At 55.5% G+C, this 18754-nt stretch overlaps 2 protein-coding genes and 1 long non-coding RNA gene across 6 annotated transcripts in view; 2 read left to right on the forward strand and 1 right to left on the reverse strand.

Moving 5' to 3' along the window:
• LOC131383499 (uncharacterized) lies at positions 1-16382 on the reverse strand. The gene is made up of 4 exons (XR_009213566.1): positions 15775-16382; positions 11080-11252; positions 2056-2100; positions 1-1061 (listed from the first exon to the last, which is right to left on the reverse strand). It is a non-coding gene; the product is annotated as an uncharacterized LOC131383499 (long non-coding RNA).
• PELI3 (pellino E3 ubiquitin protein ligase family member 3) lies at positions 2984-13941 on the forward strand. Of its 2 annotated transcripts, XM_032153549.2 has the most exons (8): positions 2984-3173; positions 4284-4436; positions 4990-5061; positions 7401-7530; positions 8526-8627; positions 9392-9586; positions 9889-10077; positions 11742-13941. In XM_032153549.2, exons 2-8 carry the CDS (start codon positions 4285-4287, stop codon positions 12309-12311), a joined length of 1410 nt encoding a protein of 469 aa, XP_032009440.1. In that variant the 5' UTR covers positions 2984-3173; position 4284; the 3' UTR covers positions 12312-13941. The 2 variants fall into 2 exon arrangements, with proteins under 2 accessions (XP_032009440.1, XP_032009441.1); XM_032153550.2 differs by lacking the exon at positions 4990-5061 and having other exon boundaries at positions 2985-3173.
• Positions 16382-18754, forward strand: part of DPP3 (dipeptidyl peptidase 3) — a 26110-nt gene continuing 23737 nt past the window's right edge. Inside the window, exons 1-2 of one of the 3 annotated variants that reach the window (XM_032153547.2) lie at positions 16382-16572; positions 18290-18567. In XM_032153547.2, the coding sequence (XP_032009438.1) occupies positions 16521-16572; positions 18290-18567 (330 nt within the window). In that variant the 5' untranslated portion in view covers positions 16382-16520. Of the gene's footprint in view, positions 16573-17106; positions 17123-18289; positions 18568-18754 lie in introns of those variants that run through there. The other 2 variants (XM_032153548.2, XM_058438965.1) reach the window with 2 other exon arrangements.

Genomic DNA, 18754 nt, shown 5'->3' on the forward strand with positions numbered 1-18754 from the left:
ATAAAGACACAGGTACACATACGTTTATTGTGGCAATATTCACAATAGCAAAGACTTGGAACCAACCCAAATGTCCAACAATGATAGACTGGATTAAGAAAATGTGGCACATATACACCATGGAATACTATGCAGCCATAAAAAATGATGAGTTCATGTCCTTTGTAGGGACATGGATGAAGCTGGAAACCATCATTCTCAGTAAACTATTGCAAGGACAAAAAACCAAACACCGCATGTTCTCACTCATAGGTGGGAATTGAACAATGAGAACACATGGACACAGGAAGGGGAACATCACACACCAGGGACTGTTGTGGGGTGGGGAGGGGAGAGGGGTAGCATTAGGAGATATACCTAATGCTAAATGACGAGTTAATGGGTGCAGCACACCAACATGGCACATGTATACATATGTAACAAACCTGCACGTTGTGCACATGTGCCCTAAAACTTAAAGTATAATAATAATAAAATTTAAAAAAAGAAATAAAGTTTCTATTTTATTCCTTTCTTTGTCCCTTTCTTTGAACCAACAGGGACAAGATCTAGATTGAAGAGAGAAAAGGGAGGGTTGACAAAGGAATTTCAAAGCAATACTGCAAAATCCTATTCACTACACGTAGGTATCATTATTATTCCCATTTTACACATAAGGAAACTGAAGCTTAGAGAGATTAAGAAGCTGGAGTTCTTGGAGCAGAGCGCTGGATTTAGAGCCAGAAGCCAAGGTTGGAACTTAGGCATCTGCTACTGGTGTCCTAACTCTCCCTTCCTCTCCCTTACTTGGGCAATCCTGGTATCGGGCCCACCTCAGGCTCCCTGAGGTCTGATGGTCTGGCTGTGCCACCATGCAGCTCCAATCCCAGTACTGCCCCAGGAGAAATCCCTGCCTCCTCCTCCAGTGAGTCTTGGTGATCCCTCTCAGACCTTCCTCCATGCAGTCCAGTGTCAGGTGGAAGCACTGGGGCTCCTGTGAAGCATCAGCTCTGCATCAGACTGGCTTGTGACCTGGGGCAAGTTTCTTCTTCTGCCTGAGCCTCGGCTTCCTGGTGTGTAAACTGGGGATTATAACAGGGATTCAGTATATATTCACTGAGGACCTGCTCTGGCAGGCAATGCATTAAAAGCTGGGGGTTGGCCAGGTGCAGTGGCTCACATCTGTAATCCCAGCACTTTGGGAGGCCAAGGTGGGCGGATCACAAGGTCAGGAGTTCGAGACCAGCCTGGCCAACATAGTGAAACCCTGTCTCTACTAAAAATACAAAAATTAGCCAGGTGTTCTGTCATGCGCCTGTAATCCCAGCTACTCAGGAGGCTGAGGCAGGAGAATCACTTGAACCTGGGAGGCGGAGGTTGCAGTGAGCCGAGATCATGACACTGTACTCCAGCCTGGGTAACAGAATGAGACTCTGTCTCAAAAAAAAAAATAAAAAATAAAAAATAAATAAAAGCTGGGGGTACACAAGGGAGTGAGGCTGTCCCAGGGTCCCCATGCACACCCAGCACAATGGAGGCCTCTGGAGGCATCAGTGAGGGCAGCTATCCTGTGTCACAGGGTTTGTGTGACCTGCAGCCAGCAGCGCAGCGGTCTGGTGGTGGCCTGCTTGGTGGGAGTCTCGCAGGGAGATTCTCTGTGACTAACGAGTGTCTTTTCCCCTAAAGGATGTGCCGTCGGCTGCTTTCTTGTTTCATCTAGCCGCTGGGCCCCAGAACAGTTGGCAAAGCAATTGGTATCTTTGGCTATTTTTAGGTGGAGGAATTATCGGGGTGGATGTAGTAGAGCCCCAGGGGAGTCTGGTAGATGGGGAGCTTCAGGTGCAACAAGTTTGTGGGGGTGGGAGTGGCAGCGGCTCCCTCTCAGGAATGTTTAGGCAAACTAAACATGCATCCTTCATGATGGATGTTAAAAGCCACCTCCTCTGTGCAGTCTTCCTTGATTTTCTCATTAAACACCCCCACTGCCACCCACAAGACCAAAGACTTGATCTGGAACTATAATTCAGCCTTTAGTTACAGTTCCAGACCAAGAGTACTGAGCAATAGGGACCTTACCTGATGCAGACAAGGTTTCTTTTCTGCACCTCTGAGGCTCCATTCCTAGTCAGAACGACAAGGTACGAAGTTAGGAGTTGAGACTGAAGCCACTCATACAGCTGAGATTCTCTCTTGGCCCGTTTCTAGCAAACTACAACAAGCAAGTCACTTTTGTAAATCTATTTCCTCATCTGTAAAATGGGCAACTATCGTTCCTGCCTCCCAGGATTAAAGTAAAGGGTTTAATTTGTTCAAAGCACAGCGCACAGCGCCTAACGTACACTGACAGATCTCTCGCAAGCCCCAGGCCCAGAAGGGGCTGTGCTCCCCCAAAAGTCTCTTTCCTTTGCAGCACATCGGATGGTGTGTGCATCCTGGCGGAGGGGAGGGGATTGAGGGGAGGGGAATGGGGGGTGCCCGAGCTGCGCTGGAAGACAGGTCTGCGACTCTAGTCAACTGCAGCTGCTTTCCCCGGCCTCCACCGCTGCCGCACACCCCCTTTGCCTTTAGCATTTTCCTCCTCTCCTCTAATTGCGTGGCGTCCCTAGAAGGGAGGCGGGGTGTCGGAGCTGGGGGTGGGGAGTCCCCGGGCCTAAGGCTGGGGAAGGGGTCTCCAGCGCCGTGTGAGGGCCCTGACCTACGGTGGAGACGGGGCGCCCGGGTCTCTGGGAGAACCCCGGAGTCCCCGGAAATGGAGGCGGAGTCTGGGGAGTCTGAAATGGGGGAGGGGTCGCGTAGACTACGGGGGAGTCCTGAGCCGGCTAGGAGGGGCAAGGGAGTCCCTCAGACGAAGTGGAGAGCGGGGCTTCCCTGGTCAGAGGGCGGTGCCAGGGGAAGGGCGTGGTCTCCTGCGAAGGGGCGGAGCTCCGCCGACGAGGGCTAAGCATCGCCGCAAGAGGCGGAGTCTGGAGCGAGGCGGGGCTCTCCTAGGGGGCGGGGGGAATGGGGCGGGGCCTCCGGACAGGGGGCGGAGCGTGGCTGTTCGCGCTCATCCCCCTCCCCCGGCCCCGGGTGTCCCCGTGACGAGGCAGCGCGGAGCCGCCGCGGGCCGGGCCCATCCCGCCGCAGCGGCCCGGGGCCGAGCAGGGGCTAGGCGGGGAGGGAGCGGCGCCCAGCGGGGCCCGGAGCGTGGCCAGGTGAGGCCGCCGGGGCGGAGGGGGCGGGGGCTGCGCCGGGCGGGCCCCGGCGGGCGCGGGGGGCGTGTTTGCGTGTCTGGGGGTGGTGGAGGGAGTGGGTCCGAGGGCGGGCGCCGGTGGCTGCTGCGCGCCCGCGCGTCCCTGCGGTCGCGGGTGCGGGTGGTCTCTGCGCCGTCCGGGCCCGGGGCTTGCGGGGCCGTGCACGCGCGCATGTTGTGCGGAGGGACCGCCGGGTGTGGACCTGCGTAGGTGCTGGGCCGCGGTTCTCGTTCTGCCCGCCCGGGGCGCGGGGCGCGGGGCGCGGGCCTGCCCCGGCGCGGTCCTTCTGGCGCGGGGATGTTTTCCAAACGGGCTGCCTGCGGGAGACGGCTGTGCTGCAGCCCGAGCTCGAGGGGGGAGCGCCGCTTCCACAGGCCTCCTGAGACCCGGGCGGCTGGGGACGCAGACAGACACCTGAGGGAGGGAGGGAAGAGCGCACACCCAGGAGGAGTCTATTGGCCTGCCCGCAGGGGGAGGCCGAGATGGGGAGACTGAGGCAGATGGTGAGGCGGAGGCGGGCAGACAGGCAGAGACGGGGAGTAGGGGGAGAGAGACGGCGAAAAGGACAGCGGCTGGGAGGACAGAGAGTCATTGAGAAAGCAGATGGACAGACAGAGGCCTAGACCTCAAAGGGGCAGAAAGATTCAGATGGACAGGTAGATTCAAAGAACCTGTCAGAGAGGCTAAATCAGAGGTCCAGAGGCTAAGAGCTATAACCAGGAACTGAGTCTGAGATGAGGGGTGAGGGCCCCCAACTCATGGGGCGCCCCTCTTTGAAGCACATCCCAGACTGGGATCTTGGCCAAAAAGCAGCCTCTGGCCACCCCAAGTTGGTCCATCCCTCTGGCACCACTGAATATCCTGACCCTCTTGACTGTGCCACCCCTCCCTGGTATCCCAGCAACCTCGGGCAGTTTAGAGGAGGCAGAGGGGAAGTGGTTGCCATAGCAGTAGAGGCGGTGAAAGGTCACCCTTGCCTTAGCCTAGGCGGCCCTGCAGCAGGCTGCAGCTGGGATTGAGCCGGGCTGGGGTGGGAACCTGCAAAGCTCTTTTCTCTCCCCCTCTGCCCAGAATGGTGCTGGAAGGAAACCCTGAAGTGGGGTCCCCCCGAACCTCAGACCTCCAGCACCGGGGGAACAAGGGCTCTTGCGTTCTTTCCTCTCGCGGTGAAGATGCGCAGCCAGGCGAGGAGCCCATCAAGTATGGTGAACTCATCGTCCTGGGGTGAGCATCCCTGGCCTAGGAGGGGTGAAGCACCAGACACCCACCCAACGCAGCCACAACAAGGGCCCCGACCCCTCCTCCTCCCACATAGGGCCTTCTGCTGTTCGTCCCTCCTCCCCTTCCTAGCTGAAAGACAAAATTGACCAAACCCACCTCAATTCATAATTATTATTTTATCTTCCCATTTTTCACAAATTACTGAGACAACTCTAACCACCCAACTTCCTGATTAGATGAGAAAAACGTTAACACCTGCTGCCTTTCCTAAAGCATCTAGTGTGTGTGGTGTGGGGTGAAGAACTCTGGTTCTCCAGCAAAACTGCTTGGTTCAAATCCTGCCTCTGCAAGTTGCTGAACTTCCCTGTGCCTCCGTTTCCCCTGTTTTGCAAATGGAGATGATAATAATCCCTTCCTCAGAGGGTTGTCGGAAGGAATGAATGAGGTGATTTCTGTAAGGTACATAGAACAGTGCCTAGCACATATCGAGTGTTCTGGGAGGCAGGCCTGTGCCAAGCCCTTTCATGGACATTATTTCATTTCAATCTTCACAAAGATGCTGTGAGGAAGGAGGTGAGGAAACCGAGGCTCAGAGAGGGGAAGTGACTGGCCCAAGGGCACACAGCTGGTAAGTGGCAGGGCTGGGATTTGGACCCAGGTCTTTCTTACTCTAGGTCTAGTGCACTTTCACTAAGCCACAGCTGACCCTCACACTGCAGATGAGAAAGCCAAGGCCAGGAGAGAGGAAGCAACGTGATCTGGCGGCCTGGCCAACCTCATCCCTTACTGGTCTTCGCCTGACCAGGATCCCTGTACCATCCACTCAGATCTTTACCCAGGGACAGACCCTCTTCCTCCTCCCCCATCCAGGTCTCTTTTTGGCCTCTCTTTGCCATCAGTCCTAAAGAAACTATTTGATAAGCTATATTATCATTAAGATTTTTTTTTTTAAATGGCTGTTTGTTGACAGGTGCTTTAAAAAAAAAAAAAGCAACAATAGTGAACAATTATCAAGGGCCTCCTATAAATACGCCAAACTCTGTGCCAAGCACTTTTCAATGCTTCGTCTCATTTAGTTCTCAAAATGAACCTGCGAGGTAGGTCCTAAAAAATTAGCTCCATTTTACAGAGGTCATGTGATAAGTGGAAGAGCCAGATTTAAGCCAGGCCCATCTGTGTCCCAAGCCTGTGTCCTGAACTGTCCCACCTCAAGACCTGCCCCCCCATGTGTGGGAAGAGCTCACAAGGGCAAAAGTGATGTCTCCCTTGGGAGAACTTGCCTTGGAAAAGCAGCTGCTTCATATCCCAAAGGCAGGACTGGCTTTCCAGCCCAAGGCAAGGCCACTAATGTGGGAGGCTGCAGACCCATGGGTATGGGCCCTCCTGTCAGCCCCCTTGCAGAGCAGAGTCCACACTGGCTGCATATCAGAGCTGGCTGGAGGGCACTGAAAATACACATTGACAGGCCCTCTCCAAGCCTACAGAATCACAGTCGCAATGGGTGCGACCAGGGAATCTGGGTTGTTTTTTTTTTTTTTTTTTTTTGAGACAGAGTCTTGCTCTGTCGCCCAGGCTGGAGTACAGTGGCACGATCTCAGCTCACTGCAACCTCCACCTCCTGGGTTCAAGATTTTCCTGCCTCAGCCTCCTGAGTAGCTGGGATTACAGGCACCCACCACCATGCCTGGCTAGTTTTTGTATTTTCAGTAGAGACGGGGTTTTATTATGTTGGCCAGGCTGGTCTTGAACTCCTGACCTCAGGTGATCTGCCCGCCTCGGTCTCCCAAAGTACTGGGATTACAGGTGTGAGCCACTGCACCCAGCCTCATCTGGATTTTAACAAACTCACTAGAAGATTCTGATTCAAGTGGCCTTGTCTGTGTTTGGCAGCTCTTTGTCCTGTCACTTTCTGTTCCCAGACCTTCCTGGCACCCCACTGGTTACTGAATAATGTCCTCAGCCTGGAGTTCAGAGCCCTCCCACCAGCGTCATCTCCCCCACATACTTCACCACCAAAGCCACCATTCCCTGATCTCATCAGACCCTGCCAGCCTTGGGCCCTTTGCTTAGGGTGAGCCTCCATCTAGAGAGGCTTCTGGAGTCAGAGAGACTGGGCTCAAATCTGGATATTTTCAACTACTAGCCAGAGGCAAGTCACATTACCTCCCTGAGCCTTGATTTCTCTCATTTGCAAGATGGGCAGAAAGCCACTTGCCTGGCAGGCCATTGCACAGATTCCATTAGGTGATTGATAACATGAAGGCCAGGAACACGGAGGCAGCAGCGCATGGCAGCGATGAGAGCTATGCCTCACCCCCTCTGTGCCTCTCACAACCATCCCCTCCAGACAAGAGCTGGAAAGGCAGGTGGAAATTTGACATGTATGGACGTATGGAGGTAGTGGCATTGTGGGTCATTTTTTCCTTTCATTTTGGTTCTGAGTAGTGGTGTGATAAGTGACAGTTTACTACAGGTGAACCCTTTCTAGTTCTTCAAAACCCAGTAGAGGTGTTCCCTCTCCCAGAAACCTGATCCTAGGGCCAGAATTCCCTTTTCTTCCTCTAGGCTTATGGCATCCTTGGCTTGTGCCTGGGTGTGGCAGGTGGCACCTAGGTTCCTAGAGAAGCTGAGGAACCCCTCCACTGAGGGCCCACAACTGACCTGTGGTGGTCACCTCTACTGCCCCAGTGCACAGCAGCCATCCAGGCATGGCTCACGTGTCCAGGAAATACTTGGTTAACTGAATGAAAGTGCTTTTGAAACTGTTCTGACCCCCCCCCCCCCACTCCCCAAGGTACCAATTTGTTACTGTAGGGTCTTCTAGTTTCAGGTGCTTCTAGAGCTTGTTTATTAAGGTAGGATCTGCCCAGAAGTTGGCAGTTTCCTCCAAGTCTCATCAGGGGTTCACTTTCCCTCTTTCTCTCTCTCCTCTTGCAACCCTTTCTTCTTAACCCCCGACATCTACAGCTACAATGGGTGTCTGGCAAGTGGGGACAAGGGCCGCCGGCGAAGCCGCCTGGCACTGAGCCGCCGGCCGCATGCCAACGGGGTGAAGCCAGACGTCATGCACCACATCTCCACGCCGCTCGTCTCCAAGGCAAGCAACTGACCCGTAGACCTGAGGTCCTGCCCTCCTGCCCAAGGCCCAGGGCTTTGGCCTTCCAGGTCCTACCTGCCCACAGCCCCCCCACCTTAACAGGGGAGCCCACTTTGTGTCATCACTCACTGCTTATTGGGCCACCCGAGAATGGTGATGAAAAATCCTTTGCAGTGTGCACAGTTCTTTACAGTTTGCAAAATGTTTCCTTAACCACCGGACCTCTCTGAACCTTGGCTCCCTCTAAGATGGTACTGCTTATTTCCATCCAATGGAAATGGAAATGGGTGGAAATGAGCTGCACCATTTTAGAGGCAGCCAAGGTTCAGAGAGTGGGAGGTGACAGTCATACTGCAATGGTAAAGGAAAAACCTTTGGCTTTAGAGGATTTGGGTTAGAATTCAGCCTCTGATATTTCCAGCTGTGTGCCTTTAGGCCAGTTTCTCTCTGACCTGCAGTTCCTTCAACTCTAAAATGGAACGATAACCCCATTCTTTTTTTTTTTTTTTGAAACGGAATTTCGTTCTGTCACCCAGGCTGGAGTACAGTGGCGCGATCTCAACTCACTGCAAGCTCCGCCTCCTGGGTTCAAGCCACTCTTCTGCCTCAGCCTCCCAAGTAGCTGGGACTACAGGCGTGCACCACCACGCCCAGCTAATTTTTTTTTTTTTTTGTATTTTTAGTAGAGACAGGGTTTCGCTATGTTGGCCAGTCCGGTCTTGAACCCCTGACCTCAAGTGATCCGCCCACCTCAGCCTCCCAAAATGCTGGGATTACAGGCGTGAGCCACCGTGCCTGGCCTGATAACCCCATCCTTAGGGTGACTGTAGGGCTTAAATCATGTGAAACACCTGCTGCACTGTCCACCCTCTGCGAAGGCAGGAGCTGTCCCCTTCCCAGGGAGTGGCTGCTGGGCCTTGAGCTCCAGCTGCTTGCTCAAGGCATACACTTATCATGGCTGCACACCCTGGCAAGTGACTTTTTTCTCCCCGCAGGCACTGAGTAACCGTGGTCAGCACAGCATCTCGTACACGCTGTCCCGGAGCCACTCGGTCATAGTGGAGTATACACATGATAGCGACACAGACATGTTCCAGGTATGCTCAGGCCTCTCCACACACCTCCAGGCCACCAGGCCTCTAGGCTTTGCAAGCATTTCAGGTGAGGCTACAGGTTGGGAGGCCATTGGAAAGTTGCTTCTCTCCAGACAAGGAAGCAGGATGTCCCAGTGTGGGCTGTTGACTGCAGAGTCACACAGCAAGTCAGTGGCCGTATCAAGGATCAAACTCAAGAATCCTAGACTGTGGGAGGTCACACAGCTCAGGAGTTCAGGTGTGAGAGGCCTAATGCCTGGGTTCAGATTTTGGCTCCATCACTTACCACTGGGTGACTTTGGGGAAGCATCACTTAAGTTCTCTGGGCCTTGGTTTACTCATCTGTAAAATGAGGCCCATAATAGTACCCACCCCACGGGAAGATTAACTTAGGCATTGCATATACAATGTTTAGCATGGTGGCTTGCATATAGCAGATAGTGACTTAGAAGTCACTATCTGCTGCTAACATTTGAGCACCCTCTTATATCAGCAAATCAACTCGTATTTATTGAATGGGGCGATCCCTAGTGCTGTGGGGGCAACAGAGAAGGAGAAGCTGCTCCAGGCCATGGCTTCTTGGACTTGGAGACCCCACCTGGGAGCCTAGAGGGCCTAAGGAGTTGGTGCTGCCCCTCCCCAGGGCCTGGCAGCCTCCTTTTTTTGGTGACCTTGCATACAGAGCCACTGCTGGTACTCTGGAAGGGAAGGCCCATGAGAGTCCCCTATGTACATACAGTCCCTGCTTGCTCTCCCTGTCCTCACAGATCGGCCGCTCCACAGAGAACATGATTGACTTCGTGGTAACAGACACGTCCCCTGGAGGAGGGGCTGCTGAGGGCCCTTCTGCCCAGAGCACCATCTCCCGCTATGCCTGCCGCATCCTCTGTGACCGCCGGCCACCCTATACTGCCCGCATCTATGCCGCTGGCTTCGACGCCTCTAGCAACATCTTCCTTGGAGTGAGTGAGCCCCAGGAAGGGACCAACTCTTCATCTGTGAGGCAAGGGGTAGGCTTGGGAGGTGCAGCATCTTGAGGTGATGAACCAGCCCACAGTAATCCAAATGATGGTCCTGGTAGGGCTTAGCAACCCCACCTAACTGATGAGCAAAGCGAGGCCCAGAGAGACACTCAAGTCATGCAGCTTCAATGCCAGTCCTCTCTGGGCCGCCTCTGAACTTGAGGGTGGGGGGCAGTGCCTCTGGCACATGGCCTGCTGGGGGGCCCCTGGGGGATGTGATCTGATCCCTCATGTGGTCCCAGGAGCGAGCGGCCAAATGGCGGACCCCAGATGGCCTGATGGATGGACTGACCACCAATGGAGTCCTGGTGATGCACCCGGCAGGCGGATTCTCCGAGGACTCAGCCCCCGGTGTCTGGCGGGAGATCTCGGTCTGTGGGAATGTGTACACATTGCGGGACAGCCGCTCAGCCCAGCAGCGGGGCAAGCTGGTAGGTGACCCGCTCCATTCCCCACCCCTATCCTTGCCAGGCCCTCACAAGCTGCTCATCCCCCTGCCCAAGCCAGGAGATGATCTCCAGTCCTTCTGCCCCAGGGAGCCCCAACAGACTCCATATCGGGGAATCCCAGGCCCAGGGAGTTCTTAGCATAAGCCACTTGTCCCACAGACAGGCAGACAGACCAGGGTCCCCAAGCATAGCATGCATACCACTGGAGGTCCAGGGGGTGATGCGATCAAGGCACACACAGACATACTGTGCAGTCCCAGGTGGCTTCAAGGCTGCTGGCAGCTTAAAAAAAATCACACCTTCTTATGAGAGTGACACTTGGCCCATGTGTGAGCAATTTATAGCCTAAAGGGTTGGCAGTTTGTAGCATGTCTGTCACGTTCAGACAGGTTTAGCACTGTTCTCCTCTCCCAGGAGGAAAGGGCCCTTACAGTAGTTCTGACACAGGTGTTAGTGGCAGCTCCTTGTGGTGCAGATCAGAGAGCTGACGTTAGGAGCCAGGAGGGAGTCCTAGAGAGAGGCAGGGGCTGCCCAAGGTCACATGGCCGTGCTCCTCAAACGGGCCATGCACTGCTCTTCCCAGGCATGAGCACATTGGCCAAGGAGGTGCAAAACCTCAGAGAAAAGCATGGCTTTTCTTTGTAGAGCGTCAACTCTGTGGGGAGGTCTGGGGAAGCATTGTTTGTTAAAACGATGCATGTGAATGTTTCACAAGCCTACTCTTCTTGAGCACTATTTGCCATGCACTGTTCTAAGTTGTTAAACTGATTGATTCATTTAGTTTTTATTTATTTATTTTTTCGAGGTGGAGTCTCACTCTGTCCCCCAGGCTGGAGTGCAATGGCGCGATCTCGGCTCACTGCAACCTCCGTCTCCTGGGTTCAAGTGATTCGCCTGCCTCAGCCTCCCAAGTAGCTGGGACTACAGGCATGAGCCACCACATTCGGCTAACTTTTTGTATTTTTAGTAGAGATGGGGTTTCACCATGTTGGCCAGGCTGGTCTGGAACTCCTGACCTCAGGTGATCCGCTTGCCTCGGCCTCCCAAAGTGCTGGGATTACAGGCGTGAGCCACCGTCCGGCCTGATGGATTCATTTAATCTTCACAAGAACCACTTGAGATGCTGGAAGGTGCAGTCTATCTTGAGGATGAGGAAACTGAGATGGAGAGAGGTTAAGTTACTCGACAAGGGACACAGTCAATGGTGAGGCCAGAATTCAGCCTGGGCAGCCTAGCTCCTGAGTTTTTGCTTTTAACTGTAACTACTGGGACAGCTGCTTTGGGCTAAGTACCCAGCATTCCCTGTTAGCTTTGAGCTAAGTACCCAGCATTCCTCGTTAGAGGCCTTTCCTGCCTCTGTCAGGAGGGGGGCACTTCAGAAAACATCTTATTTTAGAAAAACTCTGTCTGGGTCAGACTTCTTGATTAGACAGATGGGGAAACCAAGGCCCATGCCCCGCTGGGAGGGGGGATCAGCATGTGCCCGGGGTGCACCTGCCTGCCCACTTGGCCTCCTAGCCTGCCTTGCTCCTCTGCCCTGCCTGCCCTGCCAGCCAGGGTGTCCTCTCCAGGGAGGCTCCGTGGGATGGACCCGCGGCTCGGTGGGGGCCTCTTGGGCAGTAAGGCCCTTCTACTGCCTCTGGCAGGTGGAAAACGAGTCCAACGTGCTGCAGGACGGCTCTCTCATCGACCTGTGTGGGGCCACACTACTGTGGCGCACACCGGCGGGGCTGCTGCGGGCTCCCACACTGAAGCAACTGGAGGCCCAGCGGCAGGAGGCAAATGCAGCGCGGCCCCAGTGCCCCGTGGGCCTCAGCACTCTCGCCTTCCCCAGCCCAGCCCGTGGCCGCACAGCGCCCGACAAACAGCAGCCCTGGGTCTACGTCCGCTGCGGGCACGTCCACGGCTACCACGGCTGGGGCTGCCGGCGGGAGCGGGGCCCCCAGGAGCGCGAATGTCCTCTCTGCCGCCTCGTGGGGCCTTATGTGCCTCTGTGGCTTGGCCAGGAGGCCGGCCTCTGCCTGGACCCTGGGCCGCCTAGCCATGCCTTTGCACCTTGCGGCCACGTCTGTTCTGAGAAGACTGCCCGCTACTGGGCCCAGACACCACTGCCCCACGGCACCCACGCTTTCCATGCCGCCTGCCCCTTTTGTGGGGCCTGGCTTACTGGCGAGCATGGCTGCATCCGCCTCATTTTCCAGGGCCCGCTGGATTAGGCTCCCTGGGGCCCCCTGCTGCTGTGTCCACCTGCCCACCCAGGTCCCCACCTCCTGCAGCCCAGAGGGAGCTCTGCATGTGGGACACTCCCTGCTGGCACAGCCACACCAGATGGACATGTTGGATGGGCTGTGCCCTTCCCCCCAACTGTGGCCCCCCAAGGAGGTCCCCAAGATCTCCACCCCAGTCATGCTCATGGGGCCTTCAGCACCAGCTCTGTCCTGGGTCGATGGAGGAAAGCCCAGCCCCATGGCCTTGCCCTTCCTGGGGCATCCCACATCGTGCCGCCGACACTGTGTGCCCCTGGGGGAGTGAAGGGGCCAGGGGCCTCTGATCCCCAGCTTAGGCTGGCTATGCCCTGAGCCTGCCAACCCAGTTTCAGACACTCATCCTTCCTGCTGCCTCCCTGGGTTCCTCTATAAACCTCGCTGCTCAGCTGCCCCCACAAGCCCCATGTGCCCCGCATGCGTGCAATGCCTCCAACCCCTGAGTGAGTGGTGGGTGGGTGGCAGGCTGGGCCCAGCATTTGCGGATAGCCACTATGGGCTCAAATCTATGCTAAGTGGTATCTGGGGACACAGAGGCAATCAGACCTGGTTCCCCACCTGGCAGAGTTCACAGTCTAGTGGAGGACAGACTGTTACCAAATGGCAACACAGCTTCATGTGTGCCAGGATCAGAGTACGAATCTGGCTGTGGCAGGCCTCACTGGTAATGGAAAAGCGAGGGAGGCTTCACAGAGGAGGTGTCATAGGAGCTCAGCCTCGATGGCTGCTCGGAACCCTCTGAGTCTACAAGATGGGAAGCGTGCTCTATACAGAAGGGAGGTCCTGTGCACAGGCTCAGGTGTCAGTAAGCCAGGAATCCAGGGACAGAGTCAGGTTGGCTGGAGCATGGACTGCGGGCAGGGGACAGCGAAGGGGGTGGAGCAAAAGGTTGGGACCATGTGACCAGGGAAGATGCTGGATGGAGGATTCTGAACCTCATTTGTGGATGGTCAGGAGTCAACAAAGGGAGGAGAGAGGACTCACTGGTCAAGTGTCGGCTGTGACACAAGGGCCATCATCCCTGAATGCCCACCACGTGCCCCGCACTGTGCTGATGATGATAATAATAACAACGTCCATTGAGCACTCTCCAGACACCGGGCTCTGCTTCTTGGAGGTTTTGTTATTTAATCCTCATAGTAACCCAAGAAGGGAGGTGTTGCCATTTCTGTCTCTGAGGAGATGAGGGCAGATGCACCAAGTCACACAACTAGAAAGTGGCCAAGCCAGGATTTGAATCCATAGCTGCTCCTCTCCATCACAGTGTTGCTTTCCTTCAACAGAGGTGGGGGTGAACCAAGCAGGGTTTTGGATACTAGATTGGTGGACACCCACCTGCTTCATGCGCAGACCTGCGCAGGGCCCCTGCAGTGGGCAAGGCCGGGCCTCTCGCAGCCCACGGTCTGCAGAGGGACCTACCTGTGCTTGTGTTGGAAGCTGACCCCCACACCTGTGCTGGCCACCTGTACCCCAGGCCAGGATGCAGTGGGCTATCAGCCAGGCTGGAAGTGTTTGGAGAAGTGAGAACCAGGGGCTCTAGAAGGCCCAGGGAGGACCTGGAGCCTGAGCCAAGTCTTGAATGGCAGAGCATCTCCAGAGGCAGGGAGGAGTTGGGAGGGCAGCCCAGGTGAGGGGAACAGCATGGTGTGGCAGGGAACGTGCCCGGTGTGGAGGGGGGCAGCAAAAAGGGATGGGGGTGGGGAAGGTTGCTGGGGCCTGGTGGGCCTTGACTGCCATGGAAGCCAAGCCTGAACTGGATTCCTGTTCATCCTGGCCACAGGTGGGTGTGTTGCTGGGGTTGCCCCAGACCATTCCTGCGGGGAGTGAGCCAGGAAGACAGGTAGACGGCTATTCTGGAGACAAAGAGAAGGCTCTGAGTATAGGCCTGACCTGGGCATCGTCCCCAGTAGATGGCAGAGCCTAGGGAAGTACAGATTCCAAGGGGAGGGATGGACCTGACCAAGGCCACACAGCTGGTTGCGGCCAGGGAGATCAGACCTGGGCTACTGAGAAGACAGAGGGCACCCACATGTGATGAGAGGAGGAGGGTGTGATCAGATTCTTGCTTCCAGAGCATAGCACTGCTGCAGTGGGGGCGAAGGGGAGGGTGGGGATGCTGCAGGAGGTGTGGGAGCATTCCAACTTCTCTCCCCTCAACATACACACAACACACAAAGCACTCAAAATCCAACTCTTCCAAGTTCTCTCTTCTGACCCTGTTGGGAACCAGGCAGGGGAACATTCTGATCCCCTTTCCAGTGGGGAACCTCAGACCCTAGGAGGAAAGACCAGCAAAGGGCACCACCCTAGATGCTGGGGAAGACTCAGAGGTATTGGTGGAGGGGGTCAGAGAGCTCCGGTCTTGTCCCAGCTCTGCCTTTGCCAGCCCTTAGAGCCTCAGTTTCCTCAATGCTAAAGGGGTAACAGTCGCTACCTCGCCAGGTGGTTGTGAATATACGGAGAGCACCTGTAACACAGTTGATTCATAAGTGTTGCTCCTCACTGACCCCTTTTGCATTCCCATGGGGAAGAGCCAAGGCTGGGGAGTTCTGACTCCAGTGATAGACTGCTCCATGTGAGTAACTGTGTGTGTGTATCTGTATGTTGGGGCCAGGGACACCTGAACTGTGTGGTGTTACAGGAGTCGGTGAACCTCTTAGCCTCAGTTTCCCTATCTGTACAATGGGTAAAGTGATGATACCTCAGGATTTTTGCAAGAATTAAATGAGGTCCTCCATGCCAAACTGCTAGCAAGGGACCTCAGTACACGCTCATGTTATCTGTGATCATAAAAATGTGATCACGTAGCTTGGTTGGGGGTCCCGAGAGCACTGGGATCTTTTCCTTGCCTGAGCTGCCCCCTGCTGGCAGTGGGCAGCACTACCTCCCTTACCTGTGCACATTTCAACTTCACCTGTCAGCTAACTTTATACCCATTTTAAAGACAATGAAAACGGAGGCACAGGAAAGAAGAGGGGTGACTTTCCTAAGGACAATGACCAACTTGTTGAACTCCCCCACATAACAAGTCATCATCAAAGCTAACAGCTTGTAACACTGTTGTGTCAAGCAAGGCCTTGGGCACCTTTGTGGATGAGAAACTTGTATCTATGGTAAGCAGACACTGTCTGGCCTAGACGCGGGCTGGCAAGGAGACCGTGGGGGATTTCAGTACCCACACGTCCGTCACCCTACGCAACTATAGGGAGCGGCACTGCAGTCAACACATCACAACTTACAATATCTCTGGATTGGATTCAATTATCAAACTGGTTTTCCGGTTCACAAAGCCAAGACTCCCAGACAACCTCGCTCCACACCCCATCTGACCCTGGGCCCTCACCTCTACTTCCCACTCGGCCTAGGCCCTTCCGCATGCCCCACCCAGACCGTGGTCTTGTGAGTCCGTCCAGACCTGTAAAAGTGGACCGCGGGACCGCCGCTGCTCTGGACTCCCTTTCGGGGCCGCAGGAGGCTTTCTCATCCATCAGGCATCTGGCAAGCACCAGGAAACCGCCAGCCTGTTGTGCTAAGGAAACTGAGGCTCGGGAATGTTTAGCGGCTGCTTCCAGGCCCGTGGCGGGTGGATGGTGGTACAGTGAAGCACTCGAGGCGTTTCTCCGCGCCCCTACACGGGTGGGACCACCTCAGCCCTGGCCCGAGCCCACTCGACCGTAGCCCCGATTCCCGGCACCGAGAGCTTTGCAACTTCCAAGTCTCCACCCCCAGGTCCCGAGTCCCGAGAGGAAGGTGGAGCCACATTACTCCTATTGTGTAGGTTCCCACCTGCAAGAGTGACGCCGGGTCCTCTGGGGTGAAACCCCAAAGGAAAGCGGGATCGGGACAGGGGGAGGGGGATTCCCAAGTCCCTGACACCCGCGCCGTCTCGGCCTGGGCTTGGTGACCTCATCAGTCCCGTCTGCCGGGACTAGGCCGCGGCCAGGCCGGGCACAGAGGTACCCGGTCCGGCGCGTGTGCGGCCTGCGGACAAAAGGCCGAGCCCGCAGGGCCAATCCGCGCGCCACCCCGTAGCGCCTGGGGGCGGGAGCCAGAGAGCCGAGAAACTCGTCCTGGCACGTCTATTGGCTGGTACTGACGCCCATCCGGACCCCGAGGCCAGGCAGTTGGCCAAGGGGGGCGGGGTTCGCAGAGCCCCACTGAATGGGGGAGCCGGAAGCAGGAAGTGAGTTTGCGAACGGAGGAGCTGCTGCAGGTGAGGCGCGGTGCCTGGGCTTTTGGGGTCAAAGCGTGTCATCCCGGGGGACCAAGGCGAATCTGTACTGAGCGCAAAATCATTCCCTTTCTGCCCACTCTCCAGTACCCCCTCCAAATTCACCCCGCCCTCGAGGCCAAGGAGTGCTCCGGCGAGCAAAGAGTTAACAGCCCTTTCCGAACCTTGAGGATGTGCTATTGGGGCGGAGCTTCTGGAGTCCGGGGCAGGGCGGGGAGGCTGGCCCAGCCGGGACGGGGCGTGGCGGGGAGAATGCCCCGGGTTGGGGAATCCCCGGGTTCCAACGGGGCTGTCAGACCTTCAGTAAATTGTTGGCCTTTCCAAGCCTCAGTTTCCCTATCTGTAAAATGGGTTTTCTTCTGGTTGTGAACTTCCGTGGCTTCCCTGGTGGAGCACAGGGAGAGAGCAGGAGAATGGAGGGCCAAGGAAGAGGCAGTTAGAGGATGAGAATAGGACAGGTTCAAGGAAAATCATTTATTGCTGTGGATACTTTCCGTCCAGGGCGACCTCATCTGATTGGCGCACCCACCTGGTAATATTGGGGTTATTCTCTCTTTTATAGAGGTGGAAACGGAGGTGCAGAAAAGTGAAGCAATGGACTTGACTTTTAGGAGTCTGGGGCCGAGTCCTGGCTAAAGGCTGAGACTTCCAGCTGGCGACCTGGCACTTTATCCTTGTGAGCACAGTGGAAAGTGTCAAGAATTCTGAACAAAGGCCAGGCGCGGTGGCTCACGCCTGTAATCCCAGCACTTTGGGAAGCCAAGGCAAGCAGATCGCTTGAGGCCAGGAGTTCGAGACCAGCCTGGACAAAATAGCGAGACCCCATCTCTATCACAAATACAAAAAATTAGCTGGGCGTGGTGATGCACGCCTGTAGTCCCAACTACTTTGGAGGCTGAGGCAGGAGAATCGCTTGAGCCCGGGAGGCGGAGGCTGCAGTGAGTCCAGATCATGCCACTGCACTCCAGCCTGGGCAACGAAGTGAGACTCCGTCGCAAAAAAAGAATACTGAACAAGGAAGCAGGGAGGGGCCTGGGCTGGGAGCCTAGAGGCGAGGATCTCTGCTGCTGATGTCTCCATTGTGGGATTAGGCAAGGCTCTCAGCCTCTCTGAACCCTCGGTTTCCCCATCTGTAATACTAGGTAGTTAGAGTCAATCTATTTTTTTTTTTTTTTGAGATGGAGTTTCATTCTGTCGCCCAAGCTGGAGTGCAATGGTGCGATCTCAGCTCACTGCAGCCTCCACCTCCTGGGTTCAAGTGATTCTCCTGCCTCAGCCTTCCCAGTAGCTGAAATTACAGGTGCCTGCCACCACACCTGGCTAATTTTTGTATTTTTAGTAGAGAGGAGGTTTCACCATGTTGGTCAGGCTGGTCTTGAACTCTTGACCTCAGGTGATCCACCCACCTTGGCCTCCCAAAGTGTTGGGATTACAGGTGTGAGCCACCATGCCTGACCTTAGAGTCAATCTTTAAGGTTTAGGAACTATAGACCAAATACGGTCCAGTGTATTTTGTGACCCCTTGGGTGAGTCATCTCACCTTCTCTAAGCCTCAGTTAGCATATCTGGTGAATGGGTACAATAGTGTTCCCTTCCACATGGGCTTTTGGGAGGATTAAATGAGATCATAAGAGTTCAGAGCCAGGTATGCAATTGGTGTGGGGTAAACAACAGCTGTGATGACAGTGATGGTTCTCAGCAGGGCCCATGGCGGACACCCAGTACATCCTGCCCAATGACATTGGCGTGTCTAGCCTGGACTGCCGTGAGGCCTTCCGCCTGCTGTCACCCAAAGAGCGCCTCTATGCCCACCACCTGTCCCGTGCCGCCTGGTACGGAGGCCTGGCTGTGCTGCTTCAGACCTCCCCCGAGGCCCCCTACATCTATGCTCTGCTCAGCCGCCTCTTCTGCGCCCAGGACCCCGACCAGCTGCGCCAACATGCCCTGGCTGAGGGCCTTACCGAGGAGGAGTATCAGGTCAGTTCTCTTGGGCCAACCCGCATTTCCTGAGTGGCTTCTGGGTGTGAAAGACCAGGATGCAAATGTCTATCTCTTTCAAGGGGTGGGTGGAGGATTAGACCAAAGGTTACAAATTCAGGCACTTCCCTTCTCTGGAGCCTCAGTCTTCTCATCTGTAAAATATGCATGTGGGATGTCTGTACCT

This window comes from Hylobates moloch, unplaced genomic scaffold (genome assembly GCF_009828535.3).
Source record: "Hylobates moloch isolate HMO894 unplaced genomic scaffold, HMol_V3 SCAFFOLD_5, whole genome shotgun sequence".
Lineage (NCBI taxonomy): Eukaryota > Metazoa > Chordata > Mammalia > Primates > Hylobatidae > Hylobates > Hylobates moloch.